At 38.1% G+C, this 17064-nt stretch overlaps 2 protein-coding genes across 4 annotated transcripts in view; one reads left to right on the forward strand and one right to left on the reverse strand.

Moving 5' to 3' along the window:
- Positions 1-1438: 1438 nt before the first annotated feature.
- On the reverse strand, positions 1439-13413 carry appbp2 (amyloid beta precursor protein (cytoplasmic tail) binding protein 2). Its single transcript, XM_053507392.1, has 13 exons — positions 13010-13413; positions 9838-9926; positions 9329-9480; positions 9112-9235; positions 8775-8943; positions 8581-8670; positions 8398-8465; positions 7118-7223; positions 6883-7007; positions 6267-6352; positions 5872-6062; positions 5387-5552; positions 1439-3866 (listed from the first exon to the last, which is right to left on the reverse strand). Exons 1-13 carry the CDS (start codon positions 13145-13147, stop codon positions 3604-3606), a joined length of 1767 nt encoding a protein of 588 aa, XP_053363367.1. The 5' UTR covers positions 13148-13413; the 3' UTR covers positions 1439-3603.
- A 2570-nt stretch (positions 13414-15983) lies between these two features.
- myo18ab (myosin XVIIIA b) overlaps positions 15984-17064 on the forward strand; it is a 108230-nt gene continuing 107149 nt past the window's right edge. For 2 of the 3 annotated variants that reach the window (XM_053507701.1, XM_053507704.1), the window contains exon 1: positions 15985-16050. The gene's annotated coding sequence lies outside the window, so the exon portion shown is untranslated. Of the gene's footprint in view, positions 16051-17064 lie in introns of all 3 variants that reach the window. The other variant, XM_053507700.1, reaches the window with a different exon arrangement.

The raw sequence follows: 17064 nt of genomic DNA on the forward strand, positions 1-17064 counted from the left end.
AAATCTAAATGTCTCTCGTGCTCTCTGCTTTTGCATCACGCATTCATTTATAGCTTCACAACAACCAATATTTTTCTCCCTTAACACGAGCATCTACTGTAGTCATGGAAACAAAGCCACATAAAACACAAACTTCTTTCTTCTTAGAAACTGGGTCAAAGTACAAAACTTTCTCACACTGGCCATGCGTATTAAAATATGGGATTAATCTTGTAATAATCTGATCAGAACCTGATGCATCTTGAAATGTGGTTCATGGGAAACTAGTCCACAGTGTTTAGGGCTTCAAGCTACTGATGTAACACAGCAATTGCTGCTGTCGTCGCTACTCAAGTTAAGGGGGCAATTACTTTGTTTATCTTTGTTTAATGTTGAAAATGTGTTTGATGATCTGAATCATTTGTGTGTGACAAATATGAAGGAAAAAAAACAACAGGGGGAGGGCAAATATTTTTTCACACTGTGTTTCAAAGATGTTATTTTATTTTTGGTGAATTTGACAAGTAATAGATTTTATTATTATTTTAATTTTTAAAAAAAATACTTTCATTTATCTTCTGTTTGCATTTAATATTTGAGTTGAACCTTCAACCAGTCGACCTTATCAGTGCGTCAAAGGGAAAATAATTTACAATATTTACATCAGTTTGATGTTTTTTTTTTGCCCCTAGTTACAGATGTTAACAGCTGCTGTGGATATAAGGAAGTTATATAGTTGGATGATTACAGGTGCAGAACTGATCTTAAGCACACACAATCACTAACATTTACGCTGTGCTCGTTACAAGCAATCGGCCAAGATTTCGACATTCGGACCATTAACGGAACCGATTACAGCTCAGGCGTATAGAGAAATCTTTCCATCTTGATGGTATCTAAGCACTAGAGACGCTGGGATGAGTGCATTAGTGAAGCCGGGGATTATATAAAGAAATAAAGGAGGTTTTTACTCTCATAACGGTGTTCTGTTATTCTGTGCAATCAAAAGTCCCGGATTGCCCCATGAAGATAAGATTTTGTACAGGTAACATTTTCTATAAAGTCATCAACAACGGTTCTGTATAAATGTAATGGGATAATAAACCATTTGCATCCGTTTACATCAGTGTGATCACATCATCTCTGTTTCTGAACTGCTGCTCCACTAAATTGAGACCTTGAAGTTTTTCAATAACTTCCAAATCTCCAGCTGAGGAATGCAAACCCATTCAGTGTATTCTGAGTGGGACCTTATTACAGATTTACTTGCGTCATTTCCCCCTTCACTTTTTTCCACTTCCATTGACTACATTACAGCAAATTACATATAAGAAATAAATGTACTCTTAAATAAAAAAATGACATCTATAACCATTTTACACTCACAACTAAATCCCCAAGATGTTCAGTGTAACTCGGACACTGTTTTTACAAAATCATCACTCAAATGCGAAATACATCGTTCTCAAGATCACAGGTTGTTTTTATTGGTTGTGTTGTAATAGTCCAATAATACATTTTCTTTTTTTCCCCCCGTGTAAACAAGGCAACCTTTCCCCCTTCTCCGATTCTCTTTTGTATCATCTGCAAGGTGTTGAAATCACATTTTCAACAGCATAATTGGTTAGGCTAACCTTAGTGCACTCGCACGAGGAACGTGAGAGCTCCGAGAGAGAGCTAGTGTTGTGATTTAAACAACTAATTTCACGGCAAGGTCTGAAGCAAGCGGAGGGGCCGACGAAGTCAGAGCACCACCAGCCGAACGTCCTTGAAATGGACAAAGGCTGGGACATGACTTAGCGCTGGGGTCTTCATTGCAGCATGACATCATCGGTACATTCCAAAACACTCCATTTACACCACCAATGCAACGCTCTGCATTTACTTACTCTTTTAACTATTCACACACATACAGACACACATTAAAATAGACTTCACAAGCTGATTTTTTTGAAGCAAAACCCCCACATCATTTAAAACAATAGTCCTGTAAAATAATAATAATAATACAATCATATATTTGTTGAATGTGTGATTTGGAAAAGTTTCAGATTTGTTTAAGAATACTGCCTTGTGTTAAAAGTAAGAAATGCTTCTGTGTAAACCGTATTGCACACTCACTTGACCGGGCATCATCATTTTTTTTTTAGTTGCGGATTTTTAGAACAAGTGGAGCGAGAGAGAGAGGTTATAAATAAGTAACAGGAATTTAATTATCTTAATAAATTTTTAAGGAGTATGATATTGCATTATAGTACATGCTGACTAATTAACGTCTGCCTCTATGACAGAGCTCATCGAGTTCACACCAGACTACGCTATGAAACCCTTCTACAATTGGTCCCTCTGTAGCAGAGCCTCTTCACAAAGCCGGGTGTGCGGCGCTCAGCTCTTTTCCCTGGCAGAGAGCCAACGATGTGAATCAGTGCAAATCTGAATAGGGCTCTGAAAGGACAATGATAATAATAACAATGACCAATTACAGCATGGCACACGACACACACTTGTGTGCATCACCGGTTTTTGTGTGCGTGTAGCTGCTCGGCTGTCTGACTCCACGGTCCTTTCACTCACTCATATTGGCAGCCTCATTTTCTCACCATCAGTTTTAATCAGTCATTTTGGCTCATCCACTTGCAACTATACACCTACAGGATTATAGCACACTTTGTATATAAATTATTGGCTTTTTTTTTTTTTAAATGAAACTATGTCAGCACTAATATGCAAGGATACAAAAAAAATGGAAAAAAAACAACAAACAAACAACAAACTGTGAATGAAAAGAAATTAAATCCACTGATCCACAATCACATCCATTCCTCTTATTGTGGCATGAAGTGGGAAACAAACAAACAAACAAAAAAAAAAACAGGAAGTGATTAAAAATGTAACACAGGTTTCCTTACACTTGCCAAAAACACAACAAATAAGAAAATCGTTATAACGTAGAGCTCTGTATCGTGTGGAGAAGTAGCGAACTTTAGTAAGACAAGCATAAGTGAGGCCTGTGTGTCCTTCACTTGTTCCGACTAATGGGTGTCTTTGTCCAGCCTGCATCAGTGTCACTCTGTCTCCGTGGTGTCGTTGTTCGGGAATGCAGGCAAACGACATCCATAGTAGGCGTGTGTTAAGCAATACTTCATTCCACCCCTACCTCCTGTTATTACCCCCCACCCCACCCCACATACCATGGGGGACATAAAAAAAAAAAAAGAAGACTTTTTATATTTTAATCTTTAAAACCTTTTTTATCTGCCTATTTTTTCACACTTATTTTTTTTAGCAAGTCAGATAAATAATCAGATTTTCTAAAGTCTTAAAAAAAAAAAATCCTTTATCGGCAGGTGAACCGGGTGCTATTAGAAGGCTGCATTTTCCACAGGAAGAGTTCTGATTGCGCTGGTGGAGACGCCGCGTCTCTTCACCAGGGCTCTTGTGAATAACAGGACGCTCGGGCCTGCTTTACATGGGTGACCTTGCGGCTTCCGGATCCGGTCCGTCTCGCTTCGTCTCGTCTCGCCACTCTGTGTGATGGGGTGTGAATAAATCCGGATGAGGATGTGTGAGGATGCGGGTGAGTGTACGTTTGTGTGTGGAACGAATCCCACAAGGTCCTGGGATTTAACCCATACAGGAACGTCCCACTGCGTGGCTGTTGGACAGCAGGAAGGACTGCACCACTTCGTCTGTGGCCTGGGGGCTGGTGTTCACGTCCTCTAAGGCGTCGGCTACTGCAAACTGCCTGTCCCTCAAGCGGTTCCAGTTGGACAGGATGTTGTGGTACTCGAACACTTTCTCGTAATTCCCTACGGAGTTGTAAAGCTTGATCAATCCTCTGTAATCATATTCCAGTCCGCTGTAGCCCTCTCCGAACAGCTTCTTACCTACAGAAATTACAGAACAGCATATACAGGAGTTATAATAATAAAAAAAATAATAATTAAAAAAAAAATAAAATCACATCTGGATAGTGTATCTGCAAGGAAAAAAAAAACTGAACAGGTCACAGATGTCAGCTTTTTAGTACAGTGAAACCTTGGATTGTGAGTAACGCGATTTGCGAGTGTTCCACAAGACGAACAAAAGACTTTTAATAAATTTTGACTTGGAAAACGAACAAGTCTTGGTTTACGAGTACAGAGTATCAAGTATCACGCATGCGCTCCCTGTTTAGACAACCGAAAGCTGGCTTCGTGTCCCTGACGAAGGTCACCCTCTCGTGTTATTTCTGCGGAATTGTGGGTAATCGTCTCACCTGCTCGGCCTTAGTGCACGTGTCTACTGTTTACTGTAACACGGTGACCACGTGTGGGTGTGTAAAACATTTTATTTTGTGTCTGTATGCGTGTGTGTACAGTGCGCGTGTAAAGTCTCATTAGAGAGTTTAAAGATCTATTTTCTCTCTGTCATTGTGCGTCATTGGACACCCCCCCCCCACACACACCTCCTACTTTCGCCTTCACAGACAAACACACACTCTTCTGCTCTACACGGAAACAAAGGTAAAGTGCAGTTTAATTTGTTTTATTTCTACTTTATAATTTGTGTAATTTTGTAATCATTTTAATGTATTTATTTTTTTGGCCAGTGGAACGAATAATTGGAAATTCCATTATTTCTTATGGGAAAATTCGATTTGATTTGTGTTTTGGAACAGGGCCCGCTTCCAGAATGAATTATGCTCGTAATCCAAGGGGGCACTGTACTTGTGTAATCATAGTGAAGTCATAGGTTGAACCAGGATTAAAGGGACCATCGGCTGACCGACTCGACGGTGTAATTTCATGCCGCCGGATTCGCTCTGACAAGCTCAACCACCGAATCCTATTATCATGGTTAATTCTGCGTCGACCCTTTTTGAACTAGCAGGTGCATGGTTGCTAAGCACCAACACAGATGCTTTAAATAACCAGCTGGCTTTTTTTTGGCTTCTTTATATATTCACAGCAAAAAGGCTTTAAACAGCACAGCCCATGAGGAAGCACTGGAATACAATATATATTTCAATCATTTCTTCTTTTATTTGTATCCAAATGTAGTAGATGTTAAAAATTGTTGAATATTCTCTTCATTTTTTTAAATTCTTCTAAACTAAATAACACGAGAGGGTGACCTTCGTCAGGGACACGAAGCCACCCGACCAGATCTTTTCAAAACTGCTGTTCATAGTGTCGCAGAGCAGCAAAAAAAAAAAATGCTTAAAGCTGTTTTGCATTCACAAGCTCACAGACCTCGACATTTACTTATTACTGCTGTAACTGACAGAATGAATGAGAGTCTGCGCCAATCCCTCAATCCAACCATGGCCTATTCTGCATTCTTTATAACTGTGAAATCTTAAGGATTTAAACTCAATCTCCACATGACAGGCACAACCTTTTTTTTTTTTTTTTTGCGGGCTCACCGATGGCGATGGAGCGGAGGTAGAGCCGCTCGGCGTCATCGTACTGGTTCATGTCGTAGTTGTACAGGGAAGCCAAGTGTCCCACAGACAGGGCTACCTCGTAGTCCTCCTGTCCCAGTAACTGCTCTTTAATCTGGATGGCCTTGATGTGCATCTCCTCAGCCTCCTGTAATACACAACAACAATCGAGTCTGTTCGCTCTTAAAAGTAAAAATGTCATTCATTCAGACTCAAACATTGTTTTTCTCTAAGAAACACATGGGAATGACTGTATTCCCATTGTGAAACACTATCGCGTGTTTAAAAACAACCCGACTGTGAGCTGTTGTCACTGATTTGATTCCTAATTAATACGTGATCATATTAAACACCTGTCAATGTGGATGCTCATCATCATTTATTAAACTAGATTTAAAAAAATTCCTTAGTGAAATTGCTGACTGAAAGTAAAATTTTAAAAAAAAAATATTTTTAAACGTATTAACCTTGAACTTGCGCATGGACTGGTAGAGACGACCCAAGTTGCCGTAATGTTTCGCCGTCTGGACGTTAAACTCTCCAAAGGCTTTTTTGGCCAGCTGCAGGGACGAGAGGTGCAGGTCGTGGGCCTCCTGTAGGAGGCGCTCTTCTGTTTCTTTATTGTGGCAGTCTATGGCAATTTCCTCCAGGATTAATGCTATTAACACACACATATACACAAGAACAAATATAAATGAAACTGTTGAAGCTAGTGGTGTAAAATAAATGCTATTTTTTTTCTTCTAACTAACAGAACCACAAAGACAAAAGTATAAAAAGCCTAATTGTTTTATTCCCCCTAGTGTTTATCACTTCTACATACAGAGGCACCACCTTAAATGTTGTCGTGCATGGTTCTCACCTTTCACCCTCTTGGAGGAGGCCAGTAGTAGATGATCCTCTGGGAGAATATGAGTTATAATGTCTATGGCGCGTTCTGCATGAAATCTAAAGTGTTGAGAAAGACTAGTGAAAAACATGACACATCCAGCTGGGCACTTGATCTTATTGAATAAACGTTTCTGTGAATAAGAAGAAAAACACTCCCTTTCTGACGGAACAATTTAACCGTGCTAAAGGTCAGAACACCAAGCAGAGGTCTGCGTTCACATTCTGGCGACTCTTGGCCGACTTCAAGAGCCTTTGAAGGATCCCGGAGGAATTATACTGTTTATGACACGACGTGTGATTTTTATTCCAAGAAAACATCATATCTTCTGAACTATTCCTGGCAAATGAAATGGTATTTGCACTGATTTAAAAAAAAAAAAAAAAGTGAAGCTTGTTTGCATGCCTTCTCTTTGCACTGGAACATTCTGTCTGTTTTTGCCTACTCTGACCTACCACACATGAAAAACACTTTCTTAGGAGCAGAAAAAAATATTTTAGAAGAAACTTGATTTAATCGATCATTATCTGCTACATCTGCCTAGCCAAAAAGGCGATTGGTATGTCCAGGAATAGAACGCTTTACTCACAGTGCGTTGTCAAATTTTCCAGAGCTGTACTGGTGCACATAAGACGAGTATGCGAGGTCCTCGTGCGCCGTGGCCACATGGATATTTTTCCCTCCAAACACAGACTGCCGAATATCGAGGGCAGTCTGAAAATTAATAAATAAAATCGATCTTGTTAATAAACAATAAAAGAGCTTTCTTTAAACGTGTAATGAATTTACCTTAAAAAAAAAATAAAATAAAATAAAAAACCCACCTGATAAATGGCGACAGATTGGCAAATGTTATCCACATTTAGGAGATAAAATCCATAATCTAGTAGCGTATCAGAGTATTTTGGGTGCTTGTGGCCAAAATGTTCCCTGAAAAGAAAAACAGAAATAAAATGCATGCATAAATCAGTAATACAATGTTCACTGCTTTCTAATGTTCACTTTGCTTTGCTTTCTAATCCTACTAAATTACTACTGTGGGAAAAACAAACAAAGAGAGAATAAATAAAATATAATTTGGTATATTTATCTATAAAAAAAACAAACAAACAAAAAAACCACTTAAGATTGTGGATTTGCTTAAATTATGTTCATTACATCTCTAAGGTGACCAGAATGCAAAGTGCAAAACAAATAAACAAAAACTGGAAACAAAATAGCAAAACCATAAACATCAAATCTGAAAAAATATAAAACTTTACACACACACACACACCAAATGAGAAGTCAAACAGGAGGTTGGTAAGCTATAGTTAGCTAATTCCTATCGCTAACAGAGACATCCATCACCCAAGATGTACATAAATTTATAAACAAATGTCTTGTCCAATCAACGGTAAAAATCAACAAACCGAAAAAGGAAAGTGTGGTTTACGAATTTAATTCTTAGCGCTGATTGGACAAGACATCCGTCACTCAATATATACAGGATAATAATAATAATACAGAAAGTACACAGACATTTAAATGCCGTGAGGCTGCAGTACTTCTTATCTGTTTTAAATGACAGATGCCTCTTCCAATCAGTGATAAGAATTCCATTCACAAACTTACTATACCTACCTTTTCTGGTTTGACTGAATTGTCGTGTTTTTGGATTTTTTAAATGTTGCTTTCGGTTCTGTTATTTTGTTTTTTGGTTTTGTTATTTTGCTTTTGGTTCTGTTATTGTGTTTTTCGGTTTTGTTATTTTGTTTTTTGGTGCTGGTATTTTGTTTTTTAGTTCTGGTATTCAGTTTTCGGTCCTGGTATTCCGTTTTCAGGTCTGCACTTCTTGGCCAATGTACGTCTCACATAAAATAAGCCCCAATTAGCCTGCTTTATTGCACACTCTGTCTAATGCAAAAAAAATAAAAATTTATAATGAAGAATGTAGCAAACACCACTGTAGTTTAGAAAACAATATTTTAAGAACAAGAAGTTTAAAGTGATGTATATTAACGGTGGTGTATTATTTACCTGACTATTTTAAACAAACATGCTTAGCATAACAAAAGGACCGAAATCTTACTGGACGTCCGCCCGTTGTTCAAAGAGAGCTTACCGTGCTAGAAATACTGCATGTTTTATCAGCTGCTCCGCTTTCCTGAACTCCCTTTTAACGACACATGCCTGCAGAAGAAGCATTTGTAACAAAAGTCACTTTACAGTATAAATCTTCTTAGGTGTACTGCTATTCTAGTCCATGTGTCAAATGATTTGTGGGATTTGTGTGTTAAAAAAATACCTTAGAGGCTTGTCTCAGGACGTCGACCACCACTTTTACAGGCAGACCGACCGTGATCTCCTTCATGGCCTCTATACACCAGCGGTACGCCTGAAACACCAAGGAGGACAGTTTAGATATATTAAACTGGATACAGGATATCAAAAGCAGTTCTTTTTTTCTTAACGTCTAAAAGATCAGGCCTGGGTGTTCACCTCGTCGTAGTGGCTTTTAGCGAAGAGCAGAGCGCACAGCTCTCCATAAAGAGCAGCCTTGTTGGCATGGTGACCGTGTTTGGCTAACTTGTCCATGTATGACTGAGCCAGTTTGAATGTCTCCTCTCCCAGGTGATATTTGCAGTTGCCGTTGCGCACGTGAAGCAACCTGACAATACGAACAAGAGGTGCAATAAAAAAAAAAGTAAAAATAAGATTGACGTGACTTGACAATCTACGAGGATCTTTAGTCATGAAACACAAACTGACCCAAAAATTCAAGCTTTCATTCGAAGCTTCAGTTAAAACTGTATTAAAAAATTTTTTTTGTTCCCACCTGACACAGCACTCCAGTGCACGATACCAGTGCAATATCTCATCGTGTAACATGCACAGCTGGAGACATGAGACAAAGACTTTCTCGGCGTCCCCATACCAACCGGCATCTGACAGAAAGCCACCTGACAGGAAAACAGTGACATTACTACCACTTTCAGGGAGTCATCAACAATAAAAAAGGAAAAAAAAAAAAAACACACAACACATCTGCTGACCTAAAACAAAGCCAAACTGGATGGCTTTCTCTTTAACGTGTGCGTCCGACTCGGCAATGTACGAGCATCGTCGGCTAAAGGAATTGGCCAGGATTGAAGCCACTTTCACGCCGTGGTCCATTAGTGCCTGGAAACAGTGGTGTAGGAGGTGCCTGAGAGGACACAGGTTAAAAAATAAATAAATAGACAAATAAATAAAAATCTCATAAGGCCAGGTTCTCAACAGATTCTCAACAGACACATAGAATAAAAAAATAGGAGGAAAAATTTCATTGATTAGACTCATTTGCTTTAAATAACAGAAGGTTTAACCTAAATCACAAGTGATGGAAAGACCAAAACTCAAAAGAGTTATCAGTATTACTTTCTTGCATTTACTAGAAACCACTGTACTTGTACATACTCAGTATCGGAGCACCGCACTCGTACATACTCAGTATCGGAGCAATTTACTCGTACATACTTTCTCAGTACTGCATACTGAAAAACAAAACAGATCTCTGTCCCACCTTTTGTCAGAGGCTCGGAGGACTTTAGCAAAGACCTCAAGCTCACAGAACTCCCCTCCCAGCTGGCAAAGCCGGCCTTGCTGGTAGAGCTGGAAAATACAGAGAAATGCAAGATTGACTAATCCGTTTGTTATCCATGTGGCACAATGCAGAAAAGTGACCCCTTCCCTTGGGAAAAGTAACAGAGCTTAAAAATGGATGCAGGGAAACAAAACAGGCCATTCAGTAGTAAATACAATCAGAACAGCAGTTTGCGCAACATCGGTTTTCAGACCAACCTCTTTAAAAGAGCTTTGACATGGTATTTACTGAACCCTGATTTAAAGCACAGACAAACTGCAGGATACTAATCTGCAATGAAGTGAATTGTTCTGGGCAATAAAAATAAATAAATAAAACAGGACAACGGAACGTGATGTCAGTATTGGAAAACAACAAATACTGCTACACACTGAAGTATGTTTATGTTAAAGTGTGTTTATAAATTTGCAAAAGAAGTTGAACTAAACAGTCAATGAAATAAAAGTAAATAATCCACACAGACATCCACAAAGAACAAACCGAGTAATTAATTACAAACGATTTAAAAGTACTGACGAAAGTGGATTACAGAAGTGCTGATAAACACCACTGATTGAGCATCAGAAACTGATTCCGTCATGAATTGTGATGTTTGTGTGACAATTTATGCATAGCCACATTGAGTCCAATTTTTTTTTTAATGATTTATTGCATTTATAATATGAATATTAGATATACTGATAGATCAGTTATGACCGATGACGTTGGAGGCTAACCGATTCTGCGCTTATTCTCAGTGGTGCAAAAGAAATGTACTGTTATGGCATTACTTTATCGAAGGTGTTAAAAAGCTAATCCGTCTCGAAACCCACCCATTACCATTCAACACCACATGCGCTAATCAGTCTCGCAACACACACTTTAGAAACTGCACATACCAGTGTTAAAAGCCGTGCGCTCACAACTGCTTAATATGCGCTCAAGACTTTGGGGGTATTTGAGGTGGTAAAACGTTGCCGTTTCTTTATAAACTCACAGGTGGTGCGCGCTAAACTATTCCCACACTGGCATCCCATGTGGTAAGAGTAAATTATTTGCCAAGCTTGTTTAGAAATAATAATTATGGCAGATGACAGAGATACATAGTTGTTTAAATACTGCTTTTGGTTTTCATAAAACGTTCGAGTTATGACAACTTTTTTTTAAGGTTCAATGTCTTAAAATTGTGACCAAATCATAAGAAAAGTGATGTCAAATCAAGATGATACTTATAGAATCGCAATATTAATCTGTACCTAGGTATCATGATAAAATTGCATTGGGTGGTCACTGGTGAGTCCCATCCCTAATAACAGCACCGGGACTTTTTCCACTTATTTGTATCACTCTGGTTTACAGGTGTTTTAAGCACCGTTAATTACACAGCCTGGGTGAAAGTAGTTCAGTACTACAGAGTACTAGTACTGGAAAAACAAGAAAGCAGCTGCCTGCCAAAACCTGCATTCAAAACCAATGAAAGAGGCACTTTCAGCAAGAAATCTCATCTGATCACAAATCCCTTTTTAATTCCTAATGAAGGGCACTGCTTGGCGTGTTGAACAATTGATTGTACACCCTAATGGTGTACAAAGGCTTTCCATTTAACGCTATTTGGGATTTTACCCTGAAACCCGAACGTTAACTGAGACGATATTCTTAAAGAATAATAATCAAAAACGTAAAAAAACAAACAAAAAAATACCTTATGATATTTACTGGAGTGTCCAGCAGCTTAATAGTTTATTTCCCCAACTTTCATAGTACCAGTAACAATTTAAACCTAATAAATAGTTTGTGGAACTGTTATATATATGTAAAAATAGGGGGGGTGATACAGTTATGAATTGATATTCTTTTGTGTGGTGATTTACAGATCAAATTTGTTTAAAAATACAGTAATAATTATGGCAGATGTCAGAGATACATGCTACTCAGTTGAAGGTTAAACTCTTGTATTTAAAGTTGGTTTGTATTGTTGAAATACTGAGCTTGGTTTTTAAGTGAGAAAACCAATGTTATAAGGAGTAGGCAACATTTTATTTCTCATTCATCTTTTTTTGAAGGTTTAAAACTGTAAAAAAATCAACAGGTATATAATATCGAACTGGAATACTATAAAATACTTAAGCAATACTTATTAAAACATTAATTGAATGGCCATCGAGGTATTGGTTGTTTTATGTACCTGTGGTGTGTGTGTGTGTGTCATTATTACTCTAGCTCCAAGTGTTGGTCAAACATGAAGACTTATAACACAAAATTGTTCTAAGTACAAACATATACTGTTTTGCAAATTAATTAATAATTATACCTTATATATAACATACACAGAAATAAAACGGTATTACTTGTTGTACGTAATGCCACAACATTTCTGATTTTATGTGGCATAGTTTAAAATGATTGAGATATGATTGGATGTGATCTATAACTGTAATATATCTGTTACATCCTGCACACTGTGCAACTTCCCTTTACACCAAGACAAGTAGAACGACTTAAGTTAACTTTATATATGTAATAACAACACCACCTTCAGATCAAAACGACAATCTTTTGACATAAACAAGTGACATTTTGTTTGACATTTATAAACGCTGACAGGAACACTGAGGGAGTTGTTTAGTGAAGGCGAGAAGAATTAAAACACTCCCAGAATTCAGCTCCTGCGTCCACGTCAACATCAACATTAATACTACACGATTATGATTTTTTATATATATATATATGTATAATTACATGATGATATATAAATTTACATCTAATAACTAAGCCACATAAAAGGAAAAAATGTAGTGATCTAGCTGAGCGATTAATCCATCTTTAACCAGCTGAGTTAACCCATCGACCTGGCTAGCTAGCTAGCTAACGTTAAGACTTCCTAGATAATCCTGAATAACAACAACAACAACAACAACAAACCTTAGTTCAAAGTTTAACACACTGACATTTTTTTCCCGATCTACTTGTTATTAATAACTTCCAGTCTTGCTAGTTTAAGGTTAGCTAACATTTCTAACCAGGGGAAAACGCTAACTCAGGCTTTCTCGCTAAGCGAACTAGCCAGTCACCAGCCCGTGCGCGTGCGGCACGTTAACGGCCGCCGGTTTACCTTGTAGTAGACGTCAAACTGGATATTTTCAGGAAGTGAGCGTATATCCCTCCTCGACCGGCTGTAATTATCCACTACGGCGGATATAGCGGTGTTGTACAGGGTCTCAGGGATCCACTCCAGCTCCACAGCAGCCATGTTGTTTTCCTTCTCCAAATATCCAGCAGCAACAGCCGCCCCCCCTCTCTCTCCTCTCTCTGCTTTCCCCTTCCTTCCTTCCTTCGCTACCGTTTCAAGGTAAAACGCTTTTCTCCGTCGCTACTCATACACCTTGGTCAGCTTTAAAACAACAGCAAGAACGATCGGAACGGGTTATATAAACGGGACCCGGTCATAATCTCATACATTATTATTATGTTTTTTTCTATCTGGTCCTCCAACACCCCCCTCCCTCCGTTCTCTCTTTGCCGACGACGTTTATCGATCTCGACGTCATGACGTAAGACTGTACAAACCGTCGACGTACAAACGTGCACAAGCCACGCCCACCAAACAGTATCATTCGAGGGAGGATAATATAGACTGAATAGACTCATGGGACAATCCCTGAATATCTCTAATTCCAATCATCAAAGAATTCCCTCTATGTATAAAATGTTGTGGCAGATTAAATGACGATATACATTGATCAGCTATAACATTACAATATAAAATTTATTATCTTTAAATTTTTATTATTATTATTATTATTATTTTTTTTTATTTAATATTTAATATTTTATTTTTATACTTTTTTCAATTATTTATTTTTTAAATTTATTTATTATTATTTATTTTTAATTTATTTTAATTAATTTATTATTTTTATTTGTTTATTTTTATGATTATTTTTATTTTTAATTTTGTGTTTTTTATTTATTTTTACTTTTTTTCTTTGTCTTTTTTATTTATTATTATTTATTATTATTTCTTTATATTTTATATTATTTTATTTATTTATTTATTTATTTTATTTATTTACTTTAAAATGTATTTTTTCTATTGTATTTCTTTTTTAATTCATATTTATTTATTATCTATAAGCTTTATTTTTAAAGTCACGGACGGTCGTCTAGCATCTCACTGCATATCGTACATATTGTGTATGACTGTGTATGTGACAAATAAAATTTTAATTTGAATTAGAATTTAAATCAAAGCCTAATATTGAGTAGGTCCCCTAGGCCGCTCATGACCCCATCACCAGGTTATCGGTTTTCCTTTGTTGGATCAACTTTTGACATGTCCTGAGCACTGCAGACCAAGAACATCCCACAAAAGTTGCAGTTTTTAACTTGCTCTAACCCAGTCCTTTAGTCATCACAATTTGGCCCATGTCAAAGTTACTTAAATCCTCACGCTTATTTTTTCTGCTTCAAACACATCAACTTAAGGGAAAAAAATTCACTTGCTATTTGCCTAATATATCCCACACACTTCCAGGCGCCATTGTAACAAGATAATAAAAATGTAGCTACTGTGAGAAGGGACAAATTAAAAAAGCCTAGACAACTGGTTCAGAGCAACTTCAAAACTTCTGCTCTTGTGGGATGTTCCTGGGCTGCAGTGGTCAGGACATACCAAAAGTGAACCAAGGAAGGAAAACCGGTGAAGTGACAGGTTCATGGGTGGCCAAACCATACTGATGCAAATTTAGAGCAAAGGCTGGTCTGTGTAGACTGATCCAGTAGAAGAGCTATTGTAGCTCAAACTGAGAAAAGCATTAATGCTGGTTCCAATAGAAAGATGTCAGAACTCACAGTATTTAGTGTTTTTGGGGGGCAAAGAAGGGGACTTACTCAATATTAGGCATGTGGTCATAATGTTATGGCTGATCAGTATACAATCCTCCTTAGACCTCAAGGCTCTGGCTTTTCTCCCGAGTTTCCTACTGGAACAACTGGACCAGCAGCACAATCAGGGGATGTAACTTACAAACAGGACTATTTTTTCCTAAGGAAATCTGCTGCCATATCATTTTCCTAAATAAATGTCTATGAGCTGAAGTCAGATAGGAATCTGACAAAAAAAAAGGGCATTCATTTCAAAGTCCAATCAATCGCAGGGCACACACACAAACTACAAGCAATATGGGAAGACCTATTAGCCTAATCTGTGTATCTTTGGACTGCCGGAGAGAACTCACCACGCAAACCACGGGAACATGCACACTTCACGGACACAGACCTGAGGTGGGAATCAAACCCTCGACCCTGGTGGTGCATGGCCATATTGCTCACCATTACACCAAGGAAAAACCTTTTGAGATAGCAATAGGAACAAAACTTGAGAAGAACCAGATTTAACAGAGAACTGATTTATCACATCATTTGGGTGATATCAGATAGAAAGGAGAAACCTTTAGTTGCACAAATCTGTGTTGGCAAACACAGCATAGGTCCAGGATGATTAAAAAAAGAAAAAAAAGGAGGCTTCAGACATTGAAATGTGCATCTGGGTTTTCAGATATGTTAGGATGTTATGAAGAATGAAAGTTCATCATCATTACTTTTATAACGCATACATTTTTACCACTACTGGAATATGGGAATGACCTCGCAAAAATGTAGAACTCTGAAAATTAGCATAATATTATTATTATTATTATTATTATTATTATTTTAGAAACAATCAAAAACAACCAGTGTTTCTGTGCCATTTCTTTGCCTATGTGACATATTTAAATTTATTTATTTTTGCTGTCATGTTTGTATAGAAGGTTAAAATGAAATAAAATTCAATTCATCATATTGCCAAAGTTGTGCTGAAAAAAGCATGTCACTCTATAGTGCACATTCCTGAGACCCATATATTATCAGTTTATTAAAAAAAACAGCAAAGCAAAAAAAAAATAAAAATGTTTTGAGTTTTAATTTCAGTTGTAAGTTAATCAATTGGCCAGCAGATGTCGCCACATTAACCCGTTATTGTTAAGCCCACTAACAGACCCTCCGCCTTTATCTCTCCACACACATTTCCAACAACAGCCGCCGTTTTCCAATGCAGTGCTGCGCCCTTCTGCGGATACACACACATACACACACCTCTCTCCTCGCATAACGGTGAGTCCTGCTCAGTTTTTTACTCGTATTACATTTAGTTTGGGTTGAGTTAAAGGGAGAAGGCGCTGTGTTTATTAGCAACCCTGGTGTGTTTTGGGACGCGACAGATGGATAATGTTCAGGAGCAAAAGAAAGGAGCCTGGCAGTGAGCCGCTATTAGCCTGTTAGCTAACTGAGAATGGAGATATAAACCTGTAATTTTCTGCAGAAATGCCGTTAATCAGGTCTGTTCTGCCGTTACATAATCCAGCGGTGGAACATTCTAGTCGCTGCCGTTATTCCCTCTCCGGCTCGCGCTAGCTGTGGCGCTAACAACATGACTTAGCTTTTAATTGTCAACTTCATTCTCCCAGTCAGACCATTCACATCCATCAGCCAGACCAGACCAGTATCTGCTCGTTTTTTAATCTCTTTAATGGATGGAATTATCTGTGTGAACGCAGTGCAGGTGTGTGTGAGTGTGTGAGCCGTCATTCAGACTAACCCAGTGGTGTTTAAACACTAAACATGTGTTTAAAGGGAGATGTTGGAGTGCAGGATAGGTGTTTAGTGTGTGTGTGTGTGTGTGTTAGGGCCTGTGAAAACGTGTGTGTTCTGGCAAGATGAGGCATGCTGTCAGTTAGGATGCTCAACTGTCTGCTCATCATTCATTTTACAAGAAATTTCTGTCTTTCTTTTCTTCATGTTCTGTTTAAAAAAGCAGCCTGAACAGGCTTGGGTTGCCAGATTTTTGTATACCAAGTCAGCTCTAGGTCTGAAAAAAATAAGAAATCTGTCAAAACCAGTGACATTTACAAAATAAGCAATGTCATGTAATAGACTTCTCATCTTTACGATTACCATCTGATCTCAGCGTCGCAGGGTAGTGGTTAGCACTTTCACCTTGCACCTCCAGGGTCCGGGTTTGATTCCCATTTTAGGAATCTGTGTGCGTGGAGTTTTCATGGCCCCCCCATGCTAGGTTTTCTCCCACAGTCCAAAATCATGCAAATTAGACTAATTAGCGTTCTCAAA

This window comes from Clarias gariepinus, chromosome 11 (assembly GCF_024256425.1).
Source record: "Clarias gariepinus isolate MV-2021 ecotype Netherlands chromosome 11, CGAR_prim_01v2, whole genome shotgun sequence".
In the NCBI taxonomy this organism is placed as follows: Eukaryota; Metazoa; Chordata; class Actinopteri; order Siluriformes; family Clariidae; genus Clarias; species Clarias gariepinus.